The sequence below is a fragment of the Chionomys nivalis genome, chromosome 25 (genome assembly GCF_950005125.1).
Source record: "Chionomys nivalis chromosome 25, mChiNiv1.1, whole genome shotgun sequence".
Lineage (NCBI taxonomy): Eukaryota > Metazoa > Chordata > Mammalia > Rodentia > Cricetidae > Chionomys > Chionomys nivalis.
The window spans coordinates 8,415,881-8,443,721 of NC_080110.1; the positions used below are offsets into that span (position 1 = coordinate 8,415,881).

The window sequence follows — 27,841 nt, forward strand, 5'->3', positions numbered from 1 at the left end:
AAATGAAAAGTCCCAGGACTCCATAATATAAACAGTTTATCCTGCAAAGCAAGACACTTCCCAGAGTGACCAAGGACAAGAGGACACTCTTCATGATTACTGTGGGACAAGCAGCATGAACAGGAATGTCCTGGGCCAGCCAGGAAGGAGAGTCCCCTTTCCTAGTAACCAGAGGACCGAGAATCAAGCCAGACAAATGTGGGGTCTGGCACATAGAGACACTGGAATATTCCTGTCCATGCTAATAATGCCCATTTTTTTACACTGATTCTTTGTGGCCCTCACTTTATAGGATTACTATTAAAATCAAGACCAATATATTCTATCACATATAGTCACTAAATGTTAAATAATTCCCTGAATACTCTTTGCTCGACTAAGCATTCAGTGTATGGTACAGAAAGGGTAACTGGAGGTTTCTCTTCCTCCTTCCAACTCCCGAATAACCACTCTGAGGTTTAATATTAATTACAAACTGTTTAGCTCCAGCTTATTACTAAGTAGCTCTTACAACTTAAATTAACTCATTTCTATTATTTGATATTTTTCCACGAGGCCCTTGCATCTCGTTTCTCCGGAAGCTGCTGGCATCTCCCTGATTTCCCTGCTTGGCTCTATTCTACCTGGCTATTGGCCAAATCGGCTTCTTTATTAACTAATGGTAATAAAACATATTCACAGCAAACACAGAGACATCCTGCATCAAGAAAGCCTTAAGAGAGAAGAGTTGCATTACATTTCATACCTTGGAAGCTTGCCCTATGACCATCAGTTTTCGGCAAATGGTGTAGATGTAAATGGTACCTAAGGGAAGAGAAAGATTGTTAGCATCTTTTACAGTCAAAAGATGGAGACTGTATATTGCAATTTCTATGGCTTAGATCTGTCATTCCCAAAACAAGCCCTCTCACAAGGTTTGATAATGGTAGAAAGTGATAATCATTATCATTTTTCTTGCCACTTAAGCACAGAATCATTGAATTAACTAATATGGGCATATTTTAAATATGTTAGCACCACAATCTTTCAGCCTCATTTTATGGCAATTTGGGTTTTAATATATGCTGGAGAGAATAATATTTTAGCAGATAATTTATATACTTTGTGGTTTTATTAACACTAAAGTGTTCTCTTTTCTTATGGTTTCCTTATGGTTGAAAAATGGAAGATTTATCTGTGACTAGTATTAGGGGACATATTTAATCATGTGGAACACTATTCAATGAGGAAGCTTGGGGTAACTGCAAACTTGGCACAGAAAGGGGTGAGGAACTGCACCCCTTTCCTCCTCAGTTAAGATGCACCCCCTGTTAAGATGTGCCCGATGATCAGTCTAATGAAAACTGCCACTTCACTGTGATTTGGGGGGCAGACAACTATTACCTGAGAAAGCATGCTGGTGGCAGAGCGAGCGAGGCAGAGAGCATCACCATCCCTCTGTCTGTATAGAGGACACATCACCATCCCTCTGTCTGTATAGAGGACACATCACCATCCCTCTGTCTGTATAGAGGACACATCACCATCCCTCTGTCTGTATAGAGGACACATCACCATCCCTCTGTCTGTATAGAGGACACATCACCATCCCTCTGTCTGTATAGAGGACACATCACCATCCCTCTGTCTGTATAGAGGACACATCACCATCCCTCTGTCTGTATAGAGGACACATCACCATCCCTCTGTCTGTATAGAGGACACATCACCATCCCTCTGTCTGTATAGAGGACACATCACCATCCCTCTGTCTGTATAGAGGACACATCACCATCCCTCTGTCTGTATAGAGGACACATCACCATCCCTCTGTCTGTATAGAGGACACTCTCCTGCTGTACACATGCTCAAAAGCTCGCAAACCTTTTAAGGTTTGGCTTGAAACGACAAGTGGACCAACTTTTCCTCAGAGCAGCTGACCCAAAACTCACAGCCAGCAAAACTCAACTCTAAAAGCAGCTGCTCCAAAAAAACATTCCTGGATTTTAAAACGCCCGCGGGCACAACAAACACTCATTCCACAGGTCAGAGACAAAGGCCCTGAATGCCATCCGGAAACCTTACAGCACCGAATGTTTCACAGAATACAGTTATCCATTCTTAGCAGTCAAGGAATTGGAAGCTGAGTTTCCATGATGTATATTTACCGTCTTCAGTTAGGACCCACCAGGGTGGAAGCCACACGGCTAGAGCCCACTCAAAGCCGGCCTAAGCTCCTCGACCTGGCTGTGTTGAGATCCAACTCTTAGAACCAGGGAGGTGGCTCAGTGGGAAGTGCTGGCTGTGCGAGCATGAGGCCTCGAGTTAGCTAGGGGTGTGGTGGCATACGCGTGTGACCCCAGTGTGAGGAGGGTAGAGAAAGGTGAGACCCAGGGACTCACATAGTCAGCCAATCTAGCTAAATCAGTGAGCTCCAGGTTCAGTGACAAAACCCTGTCTCAAAAGACAGTAGAGGAAGCCACCCTGACACTAATCTCTGGCATTCACACACAGATATGCCATAAATACTATACTAAATACACACATAAATACTATACTAGACACACATGTACACTCATATATACACTACACATACATGTACCCACATATACATTACACATACATATACTACACACGCACACACAAACACTACACATATACACACATGCACTACACACACATGCACATACATATGCACAACACACATGTGAATACACATATACATTACACATACAGACATATACACACTACATATACACACAGAGGGAAAAATGTAACTCTATGACCGATTCCTTGTATAAAAGTCACCAAGCAGGGAGGTGCACAGGAAGAACACGCCCGCCCACAAAGCATGTGACTCAGGTTCAAGCCAGGAGCCTGGAAAAACATGTCAGCAGTTGGGGGCTGTCCTCGGGAATGACAAAGGCCTGTCTGTGTTTCAAACCATGCCTGTAACCCTGCCAGCCCTAGGCCATCCTGACCACATCGGAATTCTTCGACAGTTCAGGATTTTGGCCTGGCTCAATTATTCCCACAAGCCACAGGCAAGAATAGATGGCGCAGGATGGGACATAGACTGAATCTTTATGAACTCAGGGACATTTTAGAAGTCAGTCTCTCGTCCCCTCCTCCTCCTCTTCTTCCTCCTCTTCCCCTTCTCCTCTTCTCCTCCTCCCCTCCTCTTCTTCCTTCTCCTCCTCTTCCTCCTTCTTCTGTTCCTCCTTCTCCTCTTCCTCCTCTTCTCTTCTCTGAGACAAATCCCTCCTCTGAATTTACTGAGCCTGATTCTGGTTTCCTTTTCATCCAAGATGGCTACTATCAAAATGTTCTGAAAGTCTAGACTAGTTGAGTGACTTGAGATGATTTGACATCTTTCAGAAGAAATCAAGACTAATTAATGTCTTAAGGAGGCAATGGTAAGCTGTCTACGTGAAAAGGTCAAATGTACTCTGCCAAGTTACTAAATGCGTAGTTCTGACTGCTGAAAATACAACCTAAATGTCAGGGCCGAGTTGGACCAACTTTCCCCCAAATAGTTCAGATGGTTCATGTCCCCAATTCCTTCAGCTCCTTATCCAACCGCCCCCAAGTCTTTTACGTACATGCCCGGCCCTCCCTTAGCCTGAACTCTGCTTCCTTCCTTGTCTGTCTTCCCATTTGTATTTGCGCCTCAGCAGCACCTGACCTACCTGTTCCATGCACCACCTCCCTGTGGGAGGAATAAGAAGAATATTCATCTGCTTCCTTCTGTTCTCAGGCACCCAGGACCACGCCGGACTCATGAAAGGCACTCGGCAAGTCTTAGGTGACTTTATTATAAAACAGGGCCGCTCATCAGTGAAACCAAATGCAGTACATGTGTTTCCCACCACCCGGCAACTTCACTCCTGGACACAGAGCCCAGAGAACTGTCCTTTTGATTTCCAAAACAAGATGTGCAAAGACATTCACTGCAGAATTGTTTGCGCAGATAGAAATCTGGGGCACACACGGGGAGTTGCAGGAAGAGTTAATGAGTTAGGGTCCCATACAGGAACATGGCTGATTCCACAACATAGCACTGACGGAGAAATCCAGGAAACAGAATGCCTGGAGCTCAGCCATATTTATAAACACGAAGCTCACACCAGGAAAGTTACAAAGAACTCTAATCTCTTTTCCAAAGAGATGAGGAGGAGAAGGAGGAGAAAGAGGAACAAATCGATAATTTATTTTCTGTTTGTTTGTTTGCTTTGAGACAGGCAGTGTCATATAGGCTAGGCTGCCCTCCAACTCTCCATCTTCTTGCCTAAGTCTCCAAATACTAGAATTATGGGTTTATGTGACTACATCACATCTATTTCTGATCTTAAGGTACATAAAACAGTGTGTAATACTGTGTCCCCACGAGAAACTCCAGTCTCGCAAATACCATTCACTGTCTCCTGGTACGGAAGCGCCGGTGTGTCACTGATTGAAATTACTTCGCACATTTGCTGCCGGAAATGAGGGTGACTTTGATAGAACTTTTGGGATGGGTGACTGCTAAGCATTTGTTAGTGGTCATCAGCAGTGTCCTTGGCTCCCTTAGTGCTAAGGCATGCTGGGACACACGTGATTTGGGGTAAGGACAAAAGCAGCTAGGAGATAAACTTTCAGTCACCATGAGATGAGGGAAAACACCATATATTTTCACTGGAATTATTATTTCCCAGTCTTATGCACATCAAACAGACTGCCATTATTAATTTTTTTGTTTAGACTACATTACCCATCCTTAGCACCATCAATAAAATAAAAAAGCAAATGTTATACTTTAATAGCTAAGATTAGTTTCTTTACATACTGAGTATTATATATATTATAGAATGTGTGTGTGTGTGTGTGTGTGTGTGTGTGTGTGTGTGTGTAGAGAGAGAGAGAGAGAGAGATCCTCACTTAAAAACAAGCTGAGCAGGAATGTTGCTATGTAGAAAGCCAAAACCACTAGCCAGGGTCTTTGAGGCGAGAACTAATAAAGCAAATGATTCTTAGGACGAACAGCGGTCACTAGACCATCCCCCATGTCTTCCCCACTTACCAACTACAGTCCCTGAAACCCACTGCCCCTTCCTTTGGTGAAGAACCCAAAGTCTCTGCTTGTGTGGGCAAACTAAAATGCAAGCCAAATGTTTTACAATAATACAATTATTCTATTACAGTAATGAATGTGTTTTCAATCACAAAATGATCAAGTTACCATCAAGGCTGGCATTCAAATAGCTGTCTGGAAGACATGATGGGAAGGAAGACATCTTGGTTCTCACCATTGAAGATGATCCAGCAGAGGTGCTCCTGGGGAAGGGCCACCTGCATGATCAGCCTTAGGGATGACAAGATATGCAGACACTGCCTCACGGATTCCTTATTCTGCAGGTTAGCATCGTTTTCACAGACCAGCTCGTAGTGGCAAATATTTTTGCCACTCAAAGCATGAAACTGAAAGACATGGGAAGTATATGAATTAATTAGGCTTACAGGACCCAGAAAAGGCATTTCTCAACAATGTAAAAAAAAAAAAAATCACTAAGATGATTAATTGGTTGGTTTAATGGGTGAGTATGCAAAGAAACATAAGATGGGTCTTATTAGAGCATTCATTTAGTTAAGATTAGCTTTGTGTAGACAAAAGAAAATCCCAAACCAAGGAGAACCAAAATCCCATTACCCATTATCCCATTACCATTCAGTAATATATAATCTCAGTCAAGAGCATTTTAACATATTTATTAACTCAGATGCGATTCTTTCCGTTTATATAATGCTTTCAGCTAATGTTGACTGGCCGCCACTGTTTCAAGGGATGAAACAGCCTCGGCTCTTGGCAGAGGCAACATTCCCAGCACAGACAAGACCAGGGATGCTTCGGGAATCTGCCACGGTCACGGAGTCCAGAAGAGGCCATCAGCTACCCTGGAGTCGCAGACTGTTGTGAATGTGGGTGCTGGGAACCAAACTCAGATCCTCTGGCAGAGCAGCAAGCGCCCTTAGCCACAGCGTTGGCTCTCCAGCCCCTGGGCTGACTTCTTAACCTTTTGGACTCTTGTTTCTTTTATCAGTAAAAAGGTAAACCGACTCCACCTCTTACGGAGGAAGGAGGCCGTGAGCTGATAATTCGTACACAGAGTGCATTCAGAGGTTACCTGGCACAAAGCTCGCTTTGGCATGGTTTTTCTATTTGCCATTGGCTTGTGGTTTTGTCCCCATAAAGACACCTGGGGTACTTGGAAGTGGGGGTAGCAAGGCCAGCCACTGAGAATCTCGGGGAGAGTAAAAGTGCCAGTGTCGCACAACCCCATCCTCTTAGCAGGGACTCCTTTATCTCCCAGGTTCCCAAGCACAGTTATAAAGCTGCAGGGGTCTCAACTAGTCAATTAATGCTAGCAGTTACTATAGCAACACTTGTACAATAAAAAATACAGCTTCAAATCGCTTATAAAAAATACACGTTTGTGCTCAAGGACCACTTCTTTACAATCCCTATATAATAAGCCTTGTTTTCCCATCTGTAAGATAGAGCGGTAGTAAGATCTGTCTAGCATTCGGTATGTTTTCTGTTTATAAATGAACGTACCTACAAGTACTAGTTATCATGGCAATAGTGATGCCTGCAGAATGCACTAGGCTTACGTTGACGCAAGCATCAGAGCTTAATAAATTCACTGTGTTATCCCGCCCTCAAAACATGGATCATGCCGGGCGGTGGTGGCGCACGCCTTTAATCCCAGCACTCGGGAGGCAGAGGCAGGCGGATCTCTGTGAGTTCGAGGCCAGCCTGGTCTACAAGAGCTAGTTCCAGGACAGGCACCAAAGCTACAGAGAAACCCTGTCTCGAAAAACCAAAAAAAAAAAAACCATGGATCAGACGACTCACAGGGTATCAGGGTATAGCCGGATGCTGTACTAGGCATGGGGTGGCATCTGGACACTGTCAGCCAAAGGCGACACGATTCACACAACTGGTCCCAAGTCATAGCCCTCCCCTCTTACCGTAAGTCCCGCAGTTTCATCCCCAAAGCCTTTGGGGAAAAAGACATTTTTGAACTGATTCACGTCTTCTTTATGCTCATCCACGTCGGTCGTGAACTGATGGAGGTACCTCCCATAGCACTGCAGAAGGGCTAGCTTGTACTCCTAAAATAAAAGACATCTTGGTGACAGTCTCAAAATGGTATCTTAAGATGGAGCCAGAGCCACAGTTTCCTTGATCCTGTCAAGTCTGGTTACTCCTCCTTCCGGAGATTCCCAGTGATTCGACGTAACTTGATTGAAAAATAAATGCTAACCGTTTGTACGTTAGTGTCCACTTCTTTACACATCAAGTCCTACGACGACCAGGTGACCAGCACCATTTTGCAAGCATACCTAATGTGGCAGACCTTCTCTGTGCAACACACACGTGTTACTGTGTCGAATTCTCAGAACTGAGCCACTGTGGGTCACTGGGACCATTGTGACCACGGTGATGAGAGTCTGTGTGTTTGTTCGAACTGTGGTGACAGCCTCAGCATCTCACAGACTCAGAATGTAAGTTCTCAAATCCAACATCATCGGTCATGGCGGCTCACGGGCTCAGTTCAAGTGTAGGGACTGGAGCCTTGCTACAGAGCGAGGCTCAGGGGTTTTGACTCCATCGCCCACACGGGACAGTTGACCTGGACAGTTGACCTGGACAGTTGACCTGGACAGCGTCAGCAGGTAACATAAGTAACTCTGTACAGCTAAGTGTTTTCCAGCCCTTCTTCAGCCTCCTCCTCCGCATCCCTGTCGCCAGGAAAAGCCACAGGCCTGGCTCTGATCCAGTCCCCTTCCTAACCCTTCGAGGGGTATCTGCAAGCAAATATGGCTTTGTATTTTCAGACATTGTTTGGTTCTTATTTCCACCAGCCACTCTGTTACTTCCTCGCTAGTTAATTTTGAATCTTCCCTACTCCACCTTGATTTGTACAATATACCCAGAGGGGCTCAGAACAACAGCATCCCACAAGATTATCTGGACCCAAATACAAATAATAGTCTAGAAGTTGATGGCAATAACAACTCATCCATTGTCAAGATTACAAACACTGACAGTGACCACTGTCCCATCAGTGACAAGCAGATAGATCTTTTCCTGATTCCTCTCATTTAACTTTAAGTGCCCTGCCTGGGCCTTCCCCTCAGAATCCCTTGGGAGCCTTGGCTACCTCACCAACTTGCCCCCTCGGTGTCTAACATGTGCCCTCCTCTCTCCACCAACATCCTCCACACTGGTTGGCTGTTCCTAAGACTGCATCTATCACAGGTGATGCTGACCTCTCAAGCCACCAAGATTAAAGCGGGGGGGGGGGGGGCATTCTGTCAGCCATCACTCCACTTCACAGAATTGGAACTTCCCAAAACCCTTGTATTTTCAAGTATGCAAGAGCCATGGTGCATGCACGTGGAGCTAAGGCTATGTCTAATTTAGGTAGAGGAAGCTGTGTCTTAGTTCTGTGGGTGAAAAAAAAATACACCTTAGACGGAACCTTCCAGAAGGCTGCTGATAATTGTTTAGACATTCAGCAAGCAATCGTGGGGAGGTTGGAACGTGGAAAGTCCATAGTCTAATTACAAACTCTCTTGGGCTACCCTTTAGCTCCTTTAAAGTATCCCTGTCTGTCTGAGTTTGATCCTCACCACTTGACTCCCAGGTGAAATATCTCAGAATATGCTAACTGAGCAGACTGCTAGAGTGGCCACCAGCCAAAAGACCAAATATGTCATCAGATGGTACCTCAGGCTTGCAGCAGAGATTTCCCACTTTGCTATGATGGGCCTGCCTGATGTTTCTACCAATATATTTGAGAAGTGTCTTGATTTACAACTAGAGAGTCGTAAGTGACTATACAAACTTCATGGAACTTTTAGTCACATCGAACAAGTAATCTGAGAGGATCTGATCTGTGTTCTGGGGCCATGGCTGCTCATATTTGGCTCCAGGATAATTTATCTCTGATCCCTCTTGAGGTGAGACTTGTATTTTTGTATTGATGGTATTTCTGGATGGAAGGGCTTTCTATGTCTTATCCTCCATTTGGCAAATTTGCCCTGGACCAAGAACACGGAAGACCAAGAAGGAGACATGCAGGAGGAAAATCAAGCTGAGAAACTGAAGATTGAGAAGGCACTAACACTGCTGTGTCTGCCCTAAAATCCCAGGGCACAAAATAATTCCTTGCCCAACACTGAACAGAACTTGCTATACTTGGTCTTAAGCCAGAGCTCGGGGTTAAACTCACAAGGTCATGAACTGAAAGCCCTGTGTGGCACGGTCTTATCAAGTCAACTGCAGGTCCATGACATTCAAAATCGTAGACCCCATGCAGAACGAACATTATGGTACATGCTGTACCATAATATAATACTGAGCAGGAAACGGCATATCCGCCACAGACTCTACACACAGGACAGCAAGATACTCATTAAGAAACAAAAAGTCATTTGAACAGAACACTGGACGGCCAGGCCAGTAGCCATGAGGGCTGATGGGGCAAGGCCTCCAGCTCAGTGAAAAACAACAGGAAGTGGTGTCTGGGCTCTTTGTATAAGGTAGGAACAGGATGACTCAGCACTTCCTGCCCTGGGCCTACCACACCCTCTGTTGATGGAGCTGAGCTGCCCCTCCCCCCATCCCAGCCTGCCTCTGGTTCCTAAAGAAACCAACAACCCTGGAGAATTTAAAATACAAAATGAAAAGGCAAACTTCACAGCCGTTATCACTGTTACTCTCTCTCCTTATAATTGTATCCATTCCCATCTTAGTTCCAAAACAGGAAGACCAGGAAAAGCAACAACCCAAATAAATCCTAAGCAGCCAAAGGAGTTTGTTTCACTCTGGCTTCTCCTCTTCCCGACCACTCACTTTAATTTGACAGAGGCTGTCTCCGACCTTCAGCAGCTTCTCATTGTAATAGTCAGACGGCAGCCGGGGGGCGTATTTGGTCCAGATATTAAACAGGGTGGTGGCACTGTAAGAATGGCAAAGGAAACAACTTCAGAGTCGGCGGGCAACCTCAATTAATCAGCGAGCGACCCTTTAAAGCCTGCCTTGCGCTTAGTCTTTCTAGTGTGCCGTATTGTTAAGGTCTAAGCATTAGTTTACTGTGTTAAAGCTAACGTTATTAGATCCAACATGCGCCCGCTGTTGACTGGAGTCCTTCATGTGCATTCGAGCATGAACAAGCATGCTCTGCTCCTTCCTTAGGTGATGCCAGTGTCCCTCTACAAACTGACTTCTTGCACACATTAACCTTTTCCTTAATATGTGTGAGTGCTTTTGCCTTGAACGCAGTTATGAGTGCCATGTGCATGCAATACCTAAGGAGGCCAGAAGAGGGCATCCGATCACCTGAAATGGGAGCTACAGGCGGTTGTACTGGGTGCTCAGAGCAGGAAGCTCCCTATACCACCATGCCATCTCTCCAGCCCCCTCCCACGTTAATCTTGAAGTAGCTTTTGTTTCAGTTTCTCCTTTGCCACTGTATCATGTCACAACTGATAAACGGCCACTGACACATCAAGAATTGACGAAGCCCATGTTGCTGGGAGGATTCACCCTTCTGAGGAGCTTTTGGCAAATGTGTAACAGTGCATATCAACTGTTACAAAGTTCCACCATCCTGAAATTCTCTGTATGTTCTCCCTTCTTCCCTAATCTTCGTTATCTCGGATCCTTTTGCTGTCCCCATAACGTTCCTCTGACAGAATGTCCCAGGGCACATAATCTTTTCAGACTAATTTCTTTCATTTAGAAACATGTGTCTAAGTTCCTCTATGTCTTTTCACAGATTGCCAGTTTGTTTTTGTGCTGGTTAATATTATATGAGCTAATAATATAATCATTTATTTTTGTGCTAACCTTATGGCTGCTTACAAGTCCCCCCCCCTTTTTTTCTCTTGTGGTGTGGCTGAGACAGGGGTTTCTCTGTGTAACTTTGGAGCCTATCCTGGAACTCGCTCCATAGACCAGGCTGGCCTCAAACTCAGAGGACCTCCTACCTCTGCCTCCCGAGTGCTGAGATTAAAGGTGTGTACCACCCCCCACCCCCACCTGCTCCTTCAAGTTGTAACAATTATAGATAAAGCTGCTATACATTTCTGGGGCTGGGAAAATAGCTCAGTTAGTAAAATGCTTACTGTCTTAGCATGAGGATCTGAGCTGGAGTCCCAGAACAGCCAGGCCCTGTGGCAATGCTTATAGTCCCAGCACCAGGGGAGCAGAGGCAGGAGGATTCCTAGGATTCACAGGTCAGTAGCCTATCCTAATTTGTAAGTCCCAGATGCCAGTGAGAGACCCTGCCTCAAAAACAAAGGGTAACTCTTAATGAAGAACATCCAAGGTTGAATCCTGGCCTCTGCACACACACACACACACACACACACACAGAGAGAGAGAGACAGAGACAGAGAGACAAAGAGAGATATGTTATGAGTATCCATTTGGAGGGTTTTGAGTAGATTTCATCTTCCTTTGGGTCAGTGCCAAGAGCCACAATTACTAGATCACATTCTTAAGGGTGTACTTAGCTTTTTGGGAAACCATCACTTGTCACAGTGCTACCTCTGCCGTCCTGCATCCCCTCCAGCATGGAGCTTCTGTTGCTCCTTCCTCGGCATTCAGAGTTGACAGGAGTCCTGGATTTTAGCCTTGTGCTCGGTGCATAGGCAATCTCACAGTTGTTCAAATCTGCAGTTCCCGGATGCTGTTGCACGCGGAGCATCTTGTTGTGCTTGTTTTCCATCTGTGTATAGCTCTTTGCTGAGATGTCTTGTTGGATATTCGGCCAATTTTTAAAAACAAGCTGGAGGTTTTTTTCTTACCATCGATCTGTTTAGGATTCATTGCATGTCGTGAACAACAGTTTTTATTAGATACGGCTTCTGCGAGTATTAGGTTTACAGCCTATTCTTTCATACTCTTTACAGTATTTCACGGAGCAGAAATCTTTAATTTTGATGAAATTAAGCTTGTTGATTACTTCTTTGATGAGTCATGTACTGGGAGTTATGTAGAAAACGTAATTGCCAAACCCAGGGTCACCCAGATTTTTCTCTTAGGAATTGTACTGTTTTGAGTATTACATTTAAGACAGGTGTTACTTTTGAGTTGATTTCCATGAAGGATGTAAAGTCTGTAAGCAAATTCATTTTCTTGCATGTAGTTGTTAAGTATTTCCAGCACCATTCTATCTTGTTTCTAGTCCTTTGCCAAGCTAATGTAGTGGCATTTCATTTGTATTATAACAAATAAAGCTTGCCTGAAGTTCAGAGAGTAAAGCAGCCACACTGGCCAGCCTTACAGACCAGGCAATGGTGACACACACCTTTAATCCCAGTAGCCACACTAGTTTGTCATAGAAACTGGGCGGTAGTGGTGTACACCTTTAATCCAAGCCCTACAGAGGAATATAAGATGGGAGGAGACAGCTCTCTGACACAGTCTTATTCTGAGACTGCTGGAGGCAGGATCGCCATTTCGAACTGAGGTAGAGGTAAAAGCCAGTGGCTGGCTGCTTTGCTTTTCTGACCTTCAGGTTGAACCCCAATTTCTGTCTCCTGATTTTTATTAACTGTGCTATATTTCTGGGTTGTGTATTCTTCTCCATCAATTTGTCTATTATTTCACCAATATCACATTGTCTAGACCACTACAGCTATTTAAAAGTCCTGATATTGTATGGAGTTGGTCTGCCAGCTTTGTTTCTTTGGGTTTTGTTTGTCTGCAGTGAGCCAGGATCTCACTATGGCGCCCTGACCACCCGCAAACTCATTTACCTCCCGCCAGGCATTCTGGCGAGCATGGGCCACCACAGCCTTAACTATCCTCCGACTTTGTCCTTCGGTGTTGCGTTGGCTCTTCTGTATCTTATGCCCCAGATTTATTTTTTACTTGTTTCCCTTCATATCTGCAACAACCCCAAGATGGGAAACAAATCCACCCAGATAAGATCTTTACTGCTTGCCTCAAGAACAGTGAACACCTGGCACAGGTAGAGTATCTTGGCTTCTCCTACTGCTGTGCTAAAAAAACAGACCAACTAAACAACTTAAGAGAGAAAGAGTTTCTTCTGCCTCACAGGTCAAGGTACAGTCCATCATGGCAGGGAAGTCGAGGAAAAAGCCTGAAGCAGCTGGTCGCATCACACCCCCAACCAAGAAGTCATGCTTGCCTCGCTGTCTCCATTCTATACTGTCGGGGATGCTAATCCAGGGGACAGGACTTCCCACCTCAGTTAAGCTGATGAAGACGATGCCCCACCCCCACCTAACCTGGAGAAACCCTCACAGGTGTACCCCGAGGCTTATCTCTGAGGCAATCCTAGATCCCGTGGAGTTGGCAACTCACGCTAGCTGTCACAGTCGTCAAGAAGAGTATAAAGAAGTGAACAGGGAAAGAGGGAGAGAAGGAGGGGAAAGGAGAGGGAAGGATGGTGATGAGGGTTAAAAGGAGGTAGGTTGGGGGAAATTCTTGCTTTTATTTTATTCTCTTCCAGGAAGAGCTCAGAACCGTTTAGGGTTATGCTTCCTCCCACCACATAAAACAGAAACAAACCATCAGTCTTATAAAAGTGGTTTTTAATACAAATGAACAGGGTAGTAAGTCATTGCTAATTTTATTCAGTCATTGAGTTAACACTGATTTCTTCTCTTTCTCTCAAATGTTATGAGCCTCTGGAATAAAAAAAAAACCAAACTCCTCTTAAAATTGTCCAATCCTGTCTTCTAAATTTCCATTTAAAGACGGAGTTGCAAACAGAATGCATGCACACACTGTTGAAGCCGTGACCCCAGGGTGGCCGCATTGAAAACTGGACATTTGAGGAAGCAATTAAGGCTAAATGTGGCCACGCAGTAGAATCCTGGTCTGATGGAATTAATGTTCTTTCCAGAAGAGACTCGCAGAGTTTGCGTTCATCCGTGTTCTCTGTCTCCCAGGCTTCTTCAGAGGAAGGGGCCTGAGATGGCAAAGCACTTTCCCAAGCTGGACAAACAGCCACGACAAGGTCCTGCCCTGGAGCCTGAAGCCTTCAGAACTCTCTGACAATGAATGTCTTACCACTCCGTCTGCGGTATCTTGTTAAGGCAATGTGAACTGAGGGATACGGGCAATGGTCCAAACTCAAGAACTGGAAACTGACTGGGCGGTGGTGGTGGTGGTGGTGGTGGTAGTGGCGCACGCCTTTAATCCCAGCACTCCAGAGGCAGAGGCAGGTGGATCTCTGTGAGTTTGAGGCCAGCCTGGTCTACAAGAGCTAGCTCCAGGACAGCTGAAGTTACACAGAGAAAACCTGTCTCGTAAAACAAAAAAATCAATCAATGATCAATCAATCAGTCAATAAAAGAACTAGAGACTGGTTGCTACTTATATGCACATTCTTGAAACAACGTCTACAGATACTGATCGATTGATCATTAAGATGATTAAGTGATGCTGATTGAGCCCCCGGGTGAGTAAGGGGAATTAGGCATCCCTGTCTTTAAGGACCAAATGATAATGATGGGGGCGGGTAGAAAATCCACACACGTGCCCACAATAAACGACAAAGACCAATAAATAACGTGGTAAATAGAAAGCCCAGGGTTAAAGATCTCCTCTGTTCGTTTTGTGTTTCACTTGCTGCCCCGTGAAATTCCACAGTGCTTGGATGGAATAAATACAAGAAATCTACCCTGTCCCCCAGAACCCTCCAATTCTGCGCATAAAACCGTGTATTCATCCAAGCCTTACAGAGGAGATGATCATCGGGTTTGTTACTCACAGAAGCAAAATACCAGCTTAATTAAGTCAATCAGGGTTACGTAATGAGAGGTTTTTTTTCTCTCTTTTCTTTTTAGAGAGTCTGAAGTTCAGGAATGCAGCTCATTAGAGACGGCTTACATAATACTACAGCAAAAAATAGCCTGGGTAGCCCAGGGTGGCCTGAAGCATATTACTGTAGTCCAGGCTGAGCTCAGAATCAGAGGCGTCCTCCTACATCAGCCTCCCGAGGGCTGGACCTGCAGATGCGGGCCATAGGCAGCTTTAAGAGAGACAGGCTAACATCCTTTGTACTGCTGGTTGGCTATGATGACTGGCAGACGTTCTGGATGCCCTAAAAAGATTCTGACAGTATAATCAGACTACCTAGTGCTCATAACAAAAGCATATTTTAAAATATACCACACTTTTATGTAACAGCATTGTTCGTACATTCAAAATTATATTTTTGGTACTGTAAAATTTTTATGCTTGTGGAGACTCCTATAGTTAGAAGAAAAAAAAGTTTTGATTTTTAAGAACAGCTATCTGTCAAATGTGTTATTAAAGCAACTCCTGCCCACTGGGCTCTTAGCCGGCTCCCCATCACCGCTCTTGCTCTGTTTGAACATGATGACCCAAGCAGTATTTTCAAATAAAAAATTATGCAATGCCAATCCCTCCCCAGAGAGAACCTCTCCAGCCTTCCAAAGCCCATCGCTCCCTCTGACGTCATCTGCTAGCATTGCTTCTGCACTTCCATGTTGGAGCCCAGTGGGCTTCTCCCTGTTCCTTCAAAGTGCTTGGTCCTTTCCAGCCTCGGGTCAGCCTCCATGCTTGCTGTCCTCTGCGTCTCTCTATCTGCCTGGCTGACCCCTGCAGACTCTTTACATCCCACCACATTGCCTCCCTTACCCCTCACTTAAAAATGAGGTGCCGTTGAGCTCCCCTTAGGCCTCTGCTGGAGTGCTACCTACTTTGACACACAGGCAGGCAAAATACTCTTACATGTACTATAAAAATAAACCTGTTTTCAAAGTTGGGAGAATACAAGATAATACAGTCCTTGGATTCCTGTGATAGCAAACATTTGTGGAGTTGTTTACTATGTTTCCAAGCTAGCGATGGAGCAATGAAGAAAGACAGACAGGAAGGAAGGAAGGAAGGAAGGAAGGAAGGAAGGAAGGAAGGAAGGAAGGAAGGAAGGAAGAAAGGAAGGTAGGTTATCCCAAGCTGCCCAGGAAGCTTATGCTTTAATAAAGGAGACAGACAATATACAAGAACCCGAAAAGTTAAATAAAACGCCAATGGATGGGTGAGCCTGAATTAGGCAGAAAACACCTGCCTTGGGTAGTGATTGGCAGAACTCAGAAAGAAGAGAACAGCCAGACAACTAGAAATGTGGAAGAAAAACCTCTCAGACAAAGGAAACGACAAACTAAGCCTTTGGGGCAAGAGCGTAGTGTTTCTTGAGCAAGTCCCAAAGAAACAGACAAGGGGAAGGCAGGACCAGATCCTCCGACTCTGGGGAACAGCGAAGGCCTCTTAATTACATTCTAGAAGCAATGACAATCGACAGACTTTAGCTAAGAGCTGATGATTTGTTTGCAAAGAACACCGAGTGGAGGCCAAAGAAAAGTGACCCTCTGGTTCAGACGGGAATGCTGGCAGTGGGGATTGGAGAATGATGTACAAATGGGAACCATTCAAACACAATGTATTTGGGTCGAGGCTGGGTGTGCGCCACGATCTCCTTAGTTTTTCTTTAGGCACGGTCTCACTTGGCTAGCCTTGAATGCAGTAACCTCCAGCTCAACCCCCAAATGCTGGGGTGATGGGTATGCGACACCATGCCCAGCAAAAGTATTTTATTTTGTCCTCATTCCTTGGTCAACTCTTGGTTCTCCTCCTACCCATCAGCAAGATATGTTGCATCTTATTCTTCCTTCCCCTTGAATCACTTTCTCTCCCAGCTTCCCGAACACCAGCTACCTCCTGGTTCTCCTCCTCCCTCCCTGGCCCCTCAGTCTCTGCGATGCACTTCTCCATGTCAGAATTGGAGCATCCCTCAGCTTCGTCCTTTCTCTCCTCTTCGCCCTTGCTCACTCCCTTGGCCAGTCTGTCAAGCACCATAATTCAGCATCATGAATGGGTTGATGATTCCAAATGTGTTTCTTTTCTGACCTCCAGCCCTGCCTGGATGCTGAGTTAAAACCCCAATATAGCTAAACCAAAATCTTCCATCTTATTTTCTCCCGCCTAAGCCTGCTCTTCCACTGTCACGGGGCTATCCCATTTCTCCATGCTGCCCTGGTCCCCGTGAAGCTCACTCTACAAAGAAAATCCTTATGCATTGTTTCCATGCCTCCTCAACCTTTGCTGTTGTTGTTTTGTTTTGTTTTTCAAGACAGGGTTTCTCTGTGTAGTCTTGACTCCCCTGGGACTCACGCTTGCTGTGGAACAATCTTTTCATACACTGTGAAGATTTTTTTTGCTCTCATTGATTTAGTAAAGAGCTAAATGCCCAAAAGCTAAGTAGGTAGAGGTTAGGTGGGACTTTCGGACGAAAAGAGAGCTCAGGAATGAAGAAGGGCAGAGTCACCAGCCAGATGCAGAGGAAGCAGAAGATAACCATGCTGTGCTGAAAAAAAAGGTACTGCCACATGATAGAGCACAGATAAGAAATATGGGTTAATTAAGTTGTAAGAGCTAGTTATTAATGAGCCTAAGCTATCAGCTGAGCTAAGTTGTAAGAGCTGTTAGTAATGAGCCTAAGCTATCAGCCAAGCATTAATAATTAATAAAAAGTCTCTGTGTCAATCACTAGGGAGCCAGCAGTCCTGACGAAAAACCCTGCCCACACACACTCGGAGATTCTCTTCCTCTGCCTCTGCCGGCATTAAAGGTGTGTGCTACCACCTCCGGCTTCCTCCTTGACTTTCTAAAAAAGAAAACTAAGCCACTTTTCCTTCTTTTCTCTGTCCACCTTGCCGCCACTCCCAATTGTAAGACCCATCAGATACCCCTCAGTCCTGTCCCTGCCTTACTCTTCTCTCTGGCACACTCTCCTGGTGAAAAAAATCTCCACTGTGGTTCTTCCCTACTGTCTGGGGATGCCGTGTAAGACCCCCGAAGAGTTGTATGAAGAGACAATTAACAATGAACATTAGATATACTATATTTTCTTCTATACACACACATATGCACACACACACAGATGCATGCACATATGAACACACATACATGTGCACACACGCACACAAACACATACACGCACACACACAGAGACACATGCACATATGAGCACACATGCATGTGCACACACGCACGCACGACACACACATAGGTGCACACGTGCACACACACGCACACACGCACACACACACAAAGCCAGTATGCTCTAGCTTGCTTTCTGTTCCTGTAATAATGACCTTGACCAAAAGCAATTTGGGGGAGGGGGACAAAGGGTTTATTGCATCTTGTGGGTTACAGTCCATGACTGAGGGAAACCAGGCCAGGATCTGGTGCAGGAACTGACGCAGAGGCCATGGAGGAGCACTGCCTACTGACTTGTTTCCTGTGGCTGACCTATTACTTCTTTCATACAGCCCCAGGGACACCTGCCCAAAGGTAGCACTACCCAGGGTCGGCTGGGCCCTCCCATGTCAATCAGCCATCAATAAAATGTCCCACAGACATGCCACAAGGCCAGTATGATGGAGGCAGTTTCTCCACTGAGGTTTCTTCTTCCCAGGAGTGTGAGGCTGACACCCAAGATTAGCCGTCACACCATCACAAAGGTTTCCTATGACGGAACACGTACGTAACAAACAGTATAAAGGTTCTATGACTGTGGTGGCACTCAAGACATCGAGCCGTATCGTGGCACTTGGCCACCAGAACATGCCTTTTTCTCCTTTCCTTATGAAACACGTTTTTTTTTTGTTTGTTTGTTTTATTTACAAAAGGAATTTACGCCTTCTCCTTGGCGCATTGGTATCTCCGGCGTCGTTACTCTTGTACATCATGATGATTATTAAACATAAGGGTCACGTAAACACAAATCCTGAGTTACCACGGCTGTCAGTCTGATACAGATGGGTCAATGAAGACCCCAGGGAGGGTGTGCTGGAGAAAGGGGTGATTCAAATCTTGGGTGGGACAGAGCAGGGCAGAGAGAGATGTCATCAGACTGCCCAGAAGGTCAGTCATAAGCAATGTCAACTGTTTGTTTCTGGAATTTTCCATTTACGATTTTCACAGCCTTTGATCGCAGTTGAGCGAAACTCAAAAAAAAAAAAAAGTAGATAAACGGGTGGTGGGAATGAGTACCCCATGTTTGCCTTGGTGCGGGACTATAATCACAGAAATCTATGACTTGGGGGAGCACTTTTTTGTTAACTTGATGCTTTCTTGGTTTGAAGAAAAGTACCTTTGGAAGATGTATATATACTAGGCGCTTAACAAACCGTTAGGATGTTTGGATGAATAGCAAATACAAGTTAAAACTGTGTATTCAGCCAGGCGGTGGTGGCGCACGCCTTTAATCCCAGCACTCAGGAGGCAGAGGCAGCAGGATGTCTGTGAGTTCAAGGCCAGCCTAGTCTACAAGAGCTAGTACCAGGACAGGCTCCAAAGCAACACAGAGAAACCCTGTCTCGAAAAGCCAAAAAAAACAAAACAAACAAACAAAAACCCCTGTGTATTCATACTAATTTCACGACAAAAACATGGAAGTTGAAATTATTCTCCGGTCTGGTGTTCTTTCCCGCTTGCTTGTCTGTAACTACTCAGTTTGGAATGTGTTGTTAGGCCAGAAAAGACGGTAACCCTAACGAAAGAGTCGTTGTCAGTTCAAAGAAGTAAGTTGGCAACAGAAACAAACAAAATGCAATCAGACACTCAGAATGAGCCACAAAAATCAAGAGGAAAAAGAAACTTCTGCAATCCTAGCGGAATATAAAAAATAAAATTAAAATGCACGCATTCAGAATTGGTATTTAGTCCATTTTTGTCCTGTTTTGCGACCCATGAGTAGGCAAGAGATGCCAAGAGAAGACACCGACACCAAACCGGGAGTTACGAAGGGTTTTTGTGCAGAATTTTTATTTTGACCTGAAACATGTAGGAGAACTAAGGGCTGTGATAGCGAGGGGTGTCCCCTTCTGTCTTGTCTCCAGAACCCCGCCCCTATCCTGGTGGCGCCCTCCCCAGCGCCCTGCCTCAGCTTACCACCTCCGATGGAATTCGTGCTTCTGTTCCTCCGAGGTGGCTAAAGCCTTCTTTTTCTTCATAAAGCCTAACAGCTCCCGGATCTCCTTCTCGCAAGAGGCCAGGAGCGGGTTTTTAGCGTCCAGGGGCCCGTAGAAGGCGGCAGAGGGCAGCAACTCCTCGGAACAGGACCAGTAAGGCGCTTTGGATGAGCTCGACTTGGACTCCGAGGGCGACTTGAGAATCGCAGTGGAGGTCGGCGGAGGCGTTGGGGGCAGTTGCACCGGCGACACCGATGCCTCAGAGTCCTGAGACTCCGAGGAAGAGCTGGAGGAGGTGCTGCTGGTCGCCATGTCTATCCGAGTCAGCACGCTAGGAGCTGGTGTACACGCGGTTGCCAGGCAACGGTCTCCTGGTAACCACGCCACCTGCATGCTTTCCGGAAATAAGCGGCCCCTAGAGGGCAAGGGAAGTACAAACAGCCTGGAAAGGCAGGATGCTCTGAATGGCTATTTGTGGTTGCCTGGAAATAGACACACGCACACGCAACAACATTAAGAATGGGTACATAAATTTAATCTTTTTTACGGTCATTTGGTTTGTAACCACCTGTCACTGATGGATAACGCATAAATAACTTTCGGTTTTCTTTGGAAGTTTTTGTTTGCTGTGGAATTTTGTTTTTAATTTCAGAAGGACCTCCTTATGCAGCCCACACTGGCCTCAAACTCACTATCCTCCTGCCTCAGTTTCTTGAGTGTTGAGATTACAGCCATTCACAAACAAGGCAGCTTGCAGGGGGGGAGGGGGATGTAACAGAAAGCCAATAAAAAACGACCATCCAACATTCATCTTTTTCCCATTTAATAACAATATGCACGGTTGCAATAATTATATTAAAATGTGTCTGACATTATTTCAAGCATTTCGAAACTTTCTTTTCCCTTCAAGATTGAGTTTCTCTTTGAAAGTTTCCCTACTCACTCTGTGGACCAGGCTGGCCTCGAACTCACAGAGATACGCCTGCCTCTGCCTCCTGATTGATGGGATTAAAGGAGTGCACCACGACCGGTCTGCTGAAACATCGCTCCTTCTCATTTACTCCTCATGACTTCATACCTCAGCTACTAACGCATCTCCACCGCTTCACAGTTTGAGACCAATGGGCTTGACTTTGACCACAGTCAGAGAACAAAGCACTATGTGTCCTAATCATAGGCTTTGAAGGTCAGTGATCCTAAGGAATAAGCTGTATTGATTATGCCCCCTGTGGTAGTTTGAATGTAATTAGCCCACCCCCCACCCCCGCCCCGTAGGAGCACAGGGAGTGGCACTCCTAGGAGGTGTGGCCTTGTTGGAGGAAGTGTGTCACTGTGGGGGCGGGCTTTGAGGTTTCCTACGCTAAGGATACCTCCCAGTGTATCAGTCGACTTCCTGTTGCCTGCAAAATGTAGAACTCTCAGCCACTCCTCCAGCACCACACCTGGCAGTATGCCAACCATGTTCCCTATCATGATGACAATGGTCTAAACCTCTGCAACTGTAAGTGAGCCACCCCCAATTAAATGTATTATTTATAAGAGTTGCCGTGGTCATGGTGTCTCTTCACCGTAATGGAAACCTGAACTAAGACACTCCCAAAAGAAGCTTATTAACACAATTCTGATTAGGAAACTCTCTGAGAAGCTGGTTAAGACAAACACCTGCCATGGCTCCGTTCTCCTCCCTCAGCAGTGTGACTTGGTGACTTTGGGGTGAGTATGTATGCCTCTAATGATCACAAATACATTTACTATTTATTTGCACTTCAACCTACATGTCACGCCGGGCGGTGGTGGCGCACGCCTTTAATCCCAGCACTTGGGAGGCAGAGGCAGGCGGATCTCTGTGAGTTCGAGACCAGCCGGTGTACAAGAGCTAGTTCCAGGACAGGCTCCAAAACCACAGAGAAACCCTGTCTCGAAAAAACAAAAACAAAAAACAAAACAAAAACAAACAAACAAAAAAACAACCTACATGTCACTCTACCCTAAATCAATGGGTATTTTACTTAACGTTAACTCTTTGTCATTAATACATGCTAATGGCTTAAGCTGTTAGCTCTCGGGATATGTCTGCATTTTTAAACAGGGGTGAGGGAGATTTTTCGTCTAATGGACAAACTACTGGCCTCGGGGGAAATGTTTAATATCAAGAAACGTTCGTTTCTTGCATTTCATGGGCCACATCGAGTCAAAGGTATTAATTTAGGGTTGGAATTTCAGCTAGGGGACTTATAAATTATGTAATACCAAAAAATATCAAAGAACCGGAGATTTATGGTGGCTTCAAAACCTAGGTCTTTAACACTGCAAACGATAGCCAGTTCTTTCACACTCAAAAATATAGATGTGACCTTAGTAGCCCCTGAATGCTGAGAAGTTCATTGGGCCACAGCCTTATCTCTTACAGACTCAACCTCTTTATTTTCCTGCCCTATGGATTTGTGCTCACGTGTAAGGCCAGCCTTCTAGGTCCTGTGACTGCACCCTAATATTCTTGGAAAGAAGATCACAGTGAAGTCACTCATTGGAGCAGGTAATTGTGACTAAGGAACCTTCCAGGTAACCATTGAAACACAGAAACCCCTTCCTCACTGCCAGAGCCCGATTCTCCAGCCAAGATGCAGATGCCCTGTCTGATACACAGTATTGGATCTCACTCTAGATGGGCAACAAAAACTTGAAATTTTTGAAAGAATGCAAGTGAGGGTGGAGGGATTTGTCCATTGCACTTCGGCCAAAAACTATTAATAGGCACGTTTAAAAAATGTTTGGCTCGGTAGATTCCCCCAGTTCTCTTGTTCCCGTTGTGTTCAGTAGTCCAGAGCCAGAGCAAATTGCGGCGGAGGACGCAGGAGGCGGGGTCCAGCTCAATTAAAGTGGTCAGAGAAGAATGTAAAACGGAGTGGGCCCGCTCCTTCCTTGCGTGGGCTGCTTCTTACAGATGACCTTGCTCAGAGGGTACAGATTTCAGAGTCACTGGTAGAAAAGAAAAGGTGGCTGAACTCAAGTGCTCGAATTACGAAACGTTCCGCCTTAGTCATTCTCCTCCCTGCGTGTGCCTCTGCTCACAACGCTGCCCTGGCAGTGGGTTTTGGAAGCCTGTCTGAATATTTAAAGGGGTGTTAGGTTATGAATCATCATCGTGGCAAGATGGAAGTTTCCATTTTCTTCCCTTTCAATTACATTTGAGGGGTTTTTTAAAAAAACATTTTTTTAGAGCTGCTGTCTTCCTGGAATGAGATGCAGCCCTTACAATACCTTTTCTTTTCCCATGTCGCTTTTCCTTCATCTCCCTGTCATGAAAGGATAGAGCGAGGCAAATACTGGCAGCGCCAGGCAATGTAAATAGCTTCCTCATAAATAATGCAAATTGCTGCTTCTTATAATTAATGCCTTTGCTGGCTGCAGAGATTCTTTCTGCTCATTCGGAATTCTCTTACATCTCAAGTTATGGTTAGAAAAATAATAAGGTTAGTGGGTTTTTTTTTTCTTGTTAGATATTTAGCTGTTAATCACTTTGACTGTCCTAAATAGAATGCATGATCCTTTAAAAGAAAAAAAAAGAAACTATAAAAACTCCCTTTCCTACATCACCAACTAATATGCAAACTTAAGTTTTTGTTTCTCATTTTTTTATACATTCACTTAAATACAGCCATTTCTTTGTTGGCCTGTATAATCTATACATGAGCACTCACACACTCTCCCTACAAGGTGAGTGGGGACAGCGATCCACAATAATAATAATAATAATAATAATAATAAAGCTGTGATAAGGTCAAAGGATCTTACAGAAGTCCCCAGATGAAGCTGGAGGCTGGACAGAGAACAAAGGATTGCCAAGGAGACAATGGCTTGGCTGTGGTCTAGAACTGCCTCTCCTTAACTGAAGTCCCCCCACCCAAATACTTACCTACCAGCCTGGCCAAACACAGCGAGCAGCTGGAAGGTGCACTCAGAAATCCTCCATCGGTTTTGTATTTAGTGGAGCCCTTTGGACAGAAAAGTATGTAGACTTCCCCAACACGTGACAGCTTGACTTGGGAACTTTTTCAGCCTTAAATTGGTGTAGAAGAATATCCCATATGACCATTTTGATTTTCACTTCGAGTACAATATTTACTAAAAGACACGAGAAATTCATCACGTTGTAAAATAGACTTTGTCTGGGGATGAGTTGGCCCAACTGTGGTCTGAGCCCACCTAATGTCCGTTAAACTAAGCTATGGTATTTGGTAGGCTAGGAGCGCTAAGGTTCTTTTGACCTGTGGGTATCTTCAAGTTGCAATGGGCCAAGAGTGACCCATAAGTCAAAGCACTGAAGTACAATGTCGACATTAAAAGCCCAGTGGGTTGGGGAGCCGTTCAATCAGCAAAGTGCCGGCTGTAAAAACATGAGAACTTGAATCTGGACCCCAATGCGCAAATATATGCTGGACACGGTCACACGTGAATCTGTGTTCTAGTGCTGGGGGAGGAGTCCCAGAGCTCGCTCACTTGCCACTTTAACCAACCCGTGAGAGAACCTGTCTCAGGAAGCGAGGTGGAGAACAATAGTGGAAGGAGCTCACTGTCCACCTCTGACCCCTATACGCATGCGCGTGAATATACACACGCAGACACACACACACACACACACACGCACGCACGCACGCACGCACGCAAAGTTCAAACTGTAGGACCAGAAAGTGAGATTCGAATGTTTAGTTCTTCCTCTGTGTTTAGCCTCGCGATGCCTTGCTTAGTTCATCTCTAAGACCTCAGAATCTGTTTTTGTCACTGCTGTTTTTCCCTCGAATAAATGACTTAAAACATGGGAGCCCCAAAAAACAGTGCTATGTAAATATTTGCTAATTAGGATTATTTAGTTGGGAATCGTAGAAATTTCCTAAGCAGAGAAGTACAAGATCAAGTTGGTATTGTGTATAGTTTAGAAAGGATATTTTTATGGCAGAACAGAAGACAAGAGAGACTGGGGTGAAAATTGTATCTTAAGCTACGGTCAACAGAGAAAGAAGATGCCAGACTGGAAACATGAGTAGACAGTGAGGCAGAAGAAGAAAACCTAACCACCAAAGCAAAGGAGAGTCAGAGAATATGACACAATTTATAGAAGAACTATATTATACTATATGCAATTATAAAAGTAGTAAAAGTCTTAACACTGTATTTATGGTCTCGAAAGGGAGTTTATCCTAGAACCTACAGAAGTAAAAGAGAAATACAGCTTAAATTGAGCGCAGGAATCCAAACCTGTGGTACCCAAGTAAAAGAGGAAAAACTAAACCACCCACCGAGAAGTGATGTGTGTAATGCATGACCTATTGTGTGTGCAATGCCTTGATGAATAGCAACTGCGATCCAGATTGATGGAAAGCCCAAATAAAGATGCTTCTTGTGTATAACAAACAGGTTTAATATTGGGTGGCGGTGGATAGCGGGATTTACAGGGAAGAGATCAGTGACATTACTTATGAGCTTTGAGTTCTTAAGCTTCCCAAACCTAAAATCCTCACCAGCAGACACGTAGCTGTGGGCGTTATACCTGTGTGTCTTTCAGATCCTTGTGCGTCTTTCAGATCCTTGTTGCTTGCATAAATACCTGCAGCTCTGAGCACCGTGTCGCTTCTAATTCAGCACCAGGGAAGAGACAGTGTCGGACATTTGCATTGGCTCTCTCACACTTAGGATAATTCTAGCTCCAGAGATTAGAGATCCGATGTTAAGGTTCTTCTGTAAATGGTCTCCTTCACCCAAGCTAAATTATAGAGACTAGAGACTACTAGTGAATTCAAGATCCACCCCAGCGCCAGCTCCACCTGGTTTCAGTTGAAGCCAATTGAATGCGGGATTCCGCCATTCCTGTGCCATGCGGTCTATTTCTTCTCAAAGCCTGTCATTCCCTGCTCAGCTTGTGCTGAAACCCAACCTTGCTTTCCAGCCAAGAGGCAATCAAGTATGTTGGGGGTCTATTTTCAGGAAAACAAGTCTGATCTTGAGAGGCACCTGCTTCCGATTATGTCATCGTCTATTCCCCCAAGGCAGGCAGAAACTGTTGCCGTCTAGCAAGCATTGAGGGGCTACTTAGGCCCAGGCTGCAAGGCCCAGAGGAATTTAGGAATTCAGAATTCTTAGGCTGCATCTCTAGGCTGCCTGCTCTAGGAAGACCTGCTGTATAATCAGATCCTAGGTACCGCTTTCAGCAAACTCAAACCTGCATTTGCCTCGAGCTGTAATAGATGCATTGTCTCTTTTGGATTGTACTTTAAATTGTCATCTGCCCCAGGACAATCAGGTCCCTGGGCTCGCAGGTAGATGAGCAATCCAAATCTAAACTCACATCTTGATGATTCCTTTGATCACTCCCGCATTCCTCCTGGGTTAACTTAAGGTTTCCTAAAATGAACCTGAAGAAAAGGCTCATAGGTGGCCTTATTTCTGGGATGGTCCTACTGAAACTGGACTGGAGGAAATGGAAGCAAGACAGAAATGTGTGTAAACAAAACCCAGTACCAACCAGTGAATCAGGAAGACAGTCAGTTGCTCGGGCGTAGGCTATCTCCCACCAGCTATATGTCTTACTTAGAGTCTGCAGGAACAGGCAGAAAGTACACATACTGCTTATCTTCCTGCTCAAGAGCTATCTCTGTACTTCCAGCTTGGATTGCCTGACTCCTTAGGCAGCCGCTTGTAAGTGTGATGTGTTTGATCTTAATTCAAAAGCCGTGGAAGGAATCCGAAATGTCAGACAAGCTGCCAGTGGTAGAGACACCATGAAGATGGGATGTATGATGGGAAACCCAAGGCAGAGCCTGAGGTGTCTCCAATACACACCACCATTCATTGCTAATGCCTGTAACAACAGTGGGCAGAGCAGTGAGAACCAAAGAGCCTTGCTTCCCCAAACCGTGATGTCACACACAGATCACCATGTGACAAAAACAGCCTGTTTTGAAGAGTCAGAAAGGTCATTTTCTAAAGATCAGTTTTGGATCATGAGAGGCACACATGTGTAAAGACACACATATGTCACTATATGAGGGAACAAACATATGTTTGTCGCCAGCATTAGATATTAATACTAGCAAAGCATTAGAAACCTTCTGGCTACATCAATAACGTGTTTGCGAGCTACAGTTTCTCACGGGATTAAACATGAGCCAACAACCTAAAGGAATAGAGTGGATCTTTTTATTTTAACATGAAAAGAATTTTAGGGCTTTTTTTTTAATAAAAAGGAGAAGGGCTGCTGTGGAAAATGTGTTAATAAGGATTTATAAGGAATGCCATGGTGCTGGAGTCCTGTTAAGAGCACACTTTAGAACCAGGCAGTGATGGTGCACACCTATAATCCCAGCACTCGGGAGGCAGAGGCAGGGGGGCAGATCTCTGTGAGTTGGAGGCCAGCCTGGTCTACAAAGTGAGTTCCAGGACAGCCAAAGCTACACAGAGAAAAACTCTGTTTTGAAAGACAAAACAAACAACAAAAATAGAACACAGTTTATTTCCAGGGGACCAGGCTTTTTTTTCCTTCCTCAGACACCAGGTACAAGCATGGTACATAGACATACACATTTAAAACAAAAATATTCTTTTAAAAGTTCCACAAAGTAAAACTATAATATCCGTGGTCGTGTGTATATGTTTATATATGCTATGAGCATGAAGAGAGACACAGAGTGAGAATGAAAATAGAAGTACTGAGCTCTCAGAAAGACCACTTGGTAAATTATTACAAGCAGCTACATACGGGCAGTAAGAGATCAAAGACAACTCTAAACTTGTCTCTACTGTTTGTATTCACTTAATGACTATCCTGTATTGGTCACTC

At 44.9% G+C, this 27,841-nt stretch overlaps 1 protein-coding gene across 1 annotated transcript in view; it reads right to left on the bottom strand.

Annotated features, from left to right (window-relative positions):
- The window catches only part of Cfap54 (cilia and flagella associated protein 54), a 255,271-nt gene extending 234,952 nt beyond the window's left edge, over positions 1–20,319 (bottom strand). The window contains exons 1-5 of the mRNA XM_057757648.1: positions 19,988–20,319; positions 9,881–9,986; positions 6,988–7,131; positions 5,265–5,436; positions 746–804 (exon numbers count right to left, since the gene is read on the bottom strand). Of these exons, the coding sequence (XP_057613631.1) occupies positions 746–804; positions 5,265–5,436; positions 6,988–7,131; positions 9,881–9,986; positions 19,988–20,319 (813 nt within the window). The remainder of the gene's footprint in view (positions 1–745; positions 805–5,264; positions 5,437–6,987; positions 7,132–9,880; positions 9,987–19,987) is intronic.
- Positions 20,320–27,841: the final 7,522 nt, after the last annotated feature.